The sequence below is a fragment of the Bison bison genome, unplaced genomic scaffold (genome assembly GCF_000754665.1).
Source record: "Bison bison bison isolate TAMUID 2011002044 unplaced genomic scaffold, Bison_UMD1.0 scf7180017864160, whole genome shotgun sequence".
NCBI classification, from domain to species: domain Eukaryota; kingdom Metazoa; phylum Chordata; class Mammalia; order Artiodactyla; family Bovidae; genus Bison; species Bison bison.
In genome coordinates this window covers 4,906,290-4,910,842 of record NW_011494732.1, presented here as the reverse complement: position 1 = coordinate 4,910,842, position 4,553 = coordinate 4,906,290, and the positions used below count along the sequence as shown (strand labels likewise).

Below are 4,553 nucleotides of genomic sequence, written 5' to 3'. Positions count from 1 at the left end.
GGGGTTTCCTTCTTGCTCCTTTGTGTAGACAGCTGCTTCTCATACTCACATGTAGGTCTTCTGAGGATTTCTTCTCTTTTTCAATAATATTAGCCCTTGGTGTTGCTCAGATAATGACAGTCAGCGGTTGTAATTGGATTATGTGCTTAGGCTGTGAATGGGAGCATGATATCTACAAATTCTCTTCTTCAGACCTGCAAATCCAAGAGACCCATCTCTGGAAGAGAGAGCTCCTTCCTCAAGATCACAGAAGGTCCGTGTCACCACTGTCTCGCTTATTGGAAATTAATTATAGAACCCACAGCAGTTTTCTGGACGAGAAAGGCGTTCTCAGTGTGTGTGTTTACGTTTCTCTTACAGGAGACTGCCAGAGCAACAGCCGTGCAGGGAGGCTCACACGGAGGACTGACACGCCTGGGCCCGCGGTGCTGGCTTCTGGGGAGGCTCCCGTCTGATGCGAAGGAGGCAGGATGCCATAGTGACTCTGCACGGGGAGGCTCCTGGGGACCGAGGCCAGCACGCAGGATTGCGCCCTCGGCCGCAGGGGACACTGGGCAGGCCTTTCCCTGCAAGTGAAACGAACGAGATTATTCCGCAAGAGGAAGATTCCAGGGGCTTAAAAGCACAAAGGTTTGCACCTTGGCAGCCTCTTGGAATGTTGACAGCTCAGGATCTTAAAGAAAGTGCTGTGTTATTGAGTTCCAGAGTTGATGTGGATATACATGTCACTTTATAATCAATAATACTGAGTGAGGAACACTATGCAGGAAGAAACCTTCCATAGAAAGACAGGCAGGGAAAAGCTTAGGCCGACCTCAGACCTCCCACATAGAGCCAGCTTGAGATAAACGCCAACATGGCCAAATGAGAGACTCTGAGACAGCCGCCTGTAGTCATTGTAAGGAAATCTCTGAATCACGATACCAAATAGGAACCATGATCTACAAGTGCCCCATGTGCAGGGAGTTTTTCTCTGAGAGAGCAGATCTTTTTATGCATCAGAAGATTCACACTGCTGAGAAGCCCCATAAATGTGACAAGTGTGACAAGGGTTTCTTTCATATATCAGAACTTCACATTCATTGGCGAGACCACACAGGAGAGAAGGTCTATAAATGTGACGATTGCGGTAAGGATTTTAGTACTACGACCAAACTTAACAGACATAAGAAAATCCACACAGTGGAGAAGCCCTATAAGTGTTACGAGTGTGGCAAAGCCTTCAATTGGAGCTCACACCTGCAGATTCACATGAGAGTTCATACAGGTGAGAAACCCTATGTCTGTAGTGAGTGTGGAAGGGGCTTTAGCAATAGTTCAAACCTCTGCATGCATCAGAGAGTGCACACCGGAGAGAAGCCCTTTAAATGTGAAGAGTGTGGGAAGGCCTTCAGGCACACTTCCAGCCTCTGCATGCATCAGAGAGTCCACACAGGAGAGAAGCCCTATAAATGCTATGAGTGTGGGAAGGCCTTCAGCCAGAGCTCCAGCCTCTGCATCCATCAGAGAGTGCACACTGGGGAGAAGCCCTATAGGTGCTGTGGGTGTGGGAAGGCCTTCAGCCAGAGCTCCAGCCTCTGCATCCATCAGAGAGTACACACAGGGGAAAAACCTTTTAAGTGTGATGAGTGTGGGAAGGCCTTCAGTCAGAGCACCAGCCTCTGCATCCACCAGAGAGTGCACACAAAGGAGAGAAACCATCTCAAAATATCAGTTATATAAAGTGTTTTGCTAAGAGTTTAAAAAAAAATTCTTAAAACCCATAAGTGCCACTAGGAAGGAAAAACCCTGTAAATACCTACATTGATCCAAGAAATTTTTACAGCAGGACCCAGCAGAACATTGTTTTCCAGGAGGCATGTGTGAGGGTGAGTTTTTGGATTCATGCCAAGTGTGTTGTACAACTTGTGAATCTGGAGCTCCTGTGAGTGTGTGCCCAGGGCAGGCTGTGAGGTCCCAGTCGTGGGTGTGCATTTCCTGGGATTCTGGTGGAATAACTACACAGGAAACCATGGTCGTTGTGCAGCCTCCTAAGTCACCTTCTGTCTACACTTTACCTAAAAGTTACCCCAGATACTGCCCCATTTCAGGAACTCACGATCTTCCTCTTGATCCCAGCATACCGGTAAATGCATCTGAAAACGGCCAGCTCCCACCAAGTAGTGTTCTGGTACTTCAGAGGTTACCACTTGGCTTAGCCTCTCCATATCTGTCCATGTATCCCATTACTTCTGCACTCACTTTACCCGTGTATCCTCCAAATGCCCATAAATATCCACCCCTTCCTAGATGGCATCAAGTTTCATTTTAGGTTTTAGGTGACTCATGATGGCCACTTTGCCTATCAGAGAAAATCATTGGCAAGCATACACGCCCTTGAACTTTAATTTTGTGAATTCTGCTAATCACTGTGTCACTATGTTAGACTTAATTTTCTAGTGGCTACATCACATATTTTTAACTTGAATATTTTTTGTTTTTTTTGGGGGGGGGGAAATAGCTGAATGTAAATAGGGAGGAGGAAGTGAGCGGAGTTAGGACTTTTCTCCATCCAGAACTGCCCTCTGGGGCTCCTTTAGTAACACGTGGAGCCACTTTCCCGTAGGAGAAGTGGATGGTAGGAGGCGTCCCTAATAATAGTTTCTGTTTCTGTAATTTTTGGCAATAATGTGTAAGATTACATATCCATTCCTTTGTAGGCAGGAATGTCTCTGTAAACTTCTCCTTTTCTTTCTTCATTCATCGGACAAGTATTTATTGAACACCTCCTATGTGCCAGGCACTGTGCCCCTTGCGGGGGATACCACTGAGTAAGACAGACAAGGGCCCTACTCTCGTGGAGTTGACTTCTGGTGGAGGAGACAGATGATAAGCAAGTAAACAAATAACGTAGTGTGAGATAGTGATTAAGTGCTATGGAGAAAATAACCTAGGGTGATGATTTAGAGCCGTGGGGGGTGGGTGAGGGTGGGGGGCGGCAGTAGATAGCGGTCAGGGAGGCCTTTGTGCCAGCGAGGGTGGCCTGGGGTGGCTGCGGAGCGCAGGTGCCCAGCTTTCGCAGGTGGGTCGGCCTTGCGGTGCGCAGTGGGCGGAGCAGAAGGCGTGGCCCGGTGAGTGTAGTGAGCAGCAGGGCGGGGGAGATGCTGAACGCTCAGTATCCTGACGTTTATAGGCCTTTTTTTTTTTTTTTTTGGCTACATTGATAATAAAAACTCATGTGGAGGAACTCCAGGAATGTTTAGAAGACCAAAAGTCCCCAATGACAACAAAAAGCAACTAAGTTTGAACTTTGTTTCTCTCCTCATTCCTGTTTTCGTTGATTTCCCACATGTAGTCCTTTTTGCTCAGGAAGTCTTTGGGGGAAATTAAGGCTTTTTGAAAGCTCTGAACTGGGTGATCAGGTTAGCAGTGTCTGTCCACTGTCTTGAGAGGTTGGAAAATGAACTACCCGAAATAGTCACCGAAATACGAAACAAAGCTTGATTTTCTCTTCATATTTGAATTAAGTTCTTCTGTTTGACTGGAAGGGGTTTTTGTATAACTAAAACCTCAGTGCATAAAGGAGATTTAAAAGGGGCATATAACTGAGTGGGTGAAAGTAGAAGATGGGATGGGGGGGTACATGTGTTACCATCTGAATTTTCATCTGGATAGCTCTGTTAACAAGCCTTTGGGAAGTCACTTCACATAATTTTCCTCCTTTTTGCGAAGAGAGGGTTGGCTTAGTTATTTGATAAAGCCCCTTCCAGGCCTGAATTCCTCGACTACGATTTACTGTAGTGTCTTAACACTCTACCATGTCACAGTAGTGTGGAGCATTAGAGAAAAGCCTAGACTTTTAGTTGATAGCGAGCCAGTTGAAATATCATTAATAGAATTTTAGTTTTAGGAAAATTGGTTTGATTTCTAGCTTTATTACTATTAGGTATGTGAGCTTGGGCAAAATCGCTTAATCTTTGAGTCTAGTTTTCTCACGTACAAAATGAGGACATTAGGCTAAATGATTTCCGAGTTTCCAGCTAGTCCTAGAGTTCTATATTTCTACATAGTTGAATTATTTTATCATGCTGTTGCTGGGGAATATGACTAACACTTTTGAAGCTACTAATTTTATGTCGAGCTTTAAAGTCCATAATTGTTATCTTTGGAAAATATTATTTGACCTACAGTATGTCCAAATCAATTTAATAAAATCACTTTATAACAGGGTTCTGTGCTTGACATATGGTGGTATGAATTTGGTGGGGTGTGTGTGTGTGTGTGTGTGTGTGTGTGTGTGTCTCTGTCTATGTGTGTGTACGGTGGAGTGGGCTTGTGCATTATGTCTAGGTGACCATATGATATAGTGAAGAGGTTGCTGTTAATACTCAAACACGGACAACAAGCCTAAACTGGGACCATCCCAGCAAACCAGGATGTGAGGACGCCCTGGCCCAGGGGACAAGCAGTTGACCAAGGAGTCATGAGGTCTGTGGCAGACTGGAGAAAGCCCACCCTCCTGAGAAGATGGCCTGCTCAGCGGTAGCTGTTTGTTTCCATCGTGGAAACCAGGC

General features: G+C 45.6%; 1 protein-coding gene across 3 annotated transcripts in view; it reads left to right on the top strand.

The window, feature by feature from the left end:
- ZNF664 (zinc finger protein 664) overlaps positions 1-4,223 on the top strand; it is a 35,952-nt gene extending 31,729 nt beyond the window's left edge. For 2 of the 3 annotated variants that reach the window (XM_010841275.1, XM_010841274.1), the window contains 2 exons: positions 193-253; positions 361-4,223. In XM_010841275.1, coding sequence (XP_010839577.1) covers positions 865-1,722 — 858 coding nt within the window. In that variant the 5' untranslated portion in view covers positions 193-253; positions 361-864 and the 3' untranslated portion in view covers positions 1,723-4,223. The remainder of the gene's footprint in view (positions 1-192; positions 254-360) is intronic. The other variant, XM_010841276.1, reaches the window with a different exon arrangement.
- Positions 4,224-4,553: the final 330 nt, after the last annotated feature.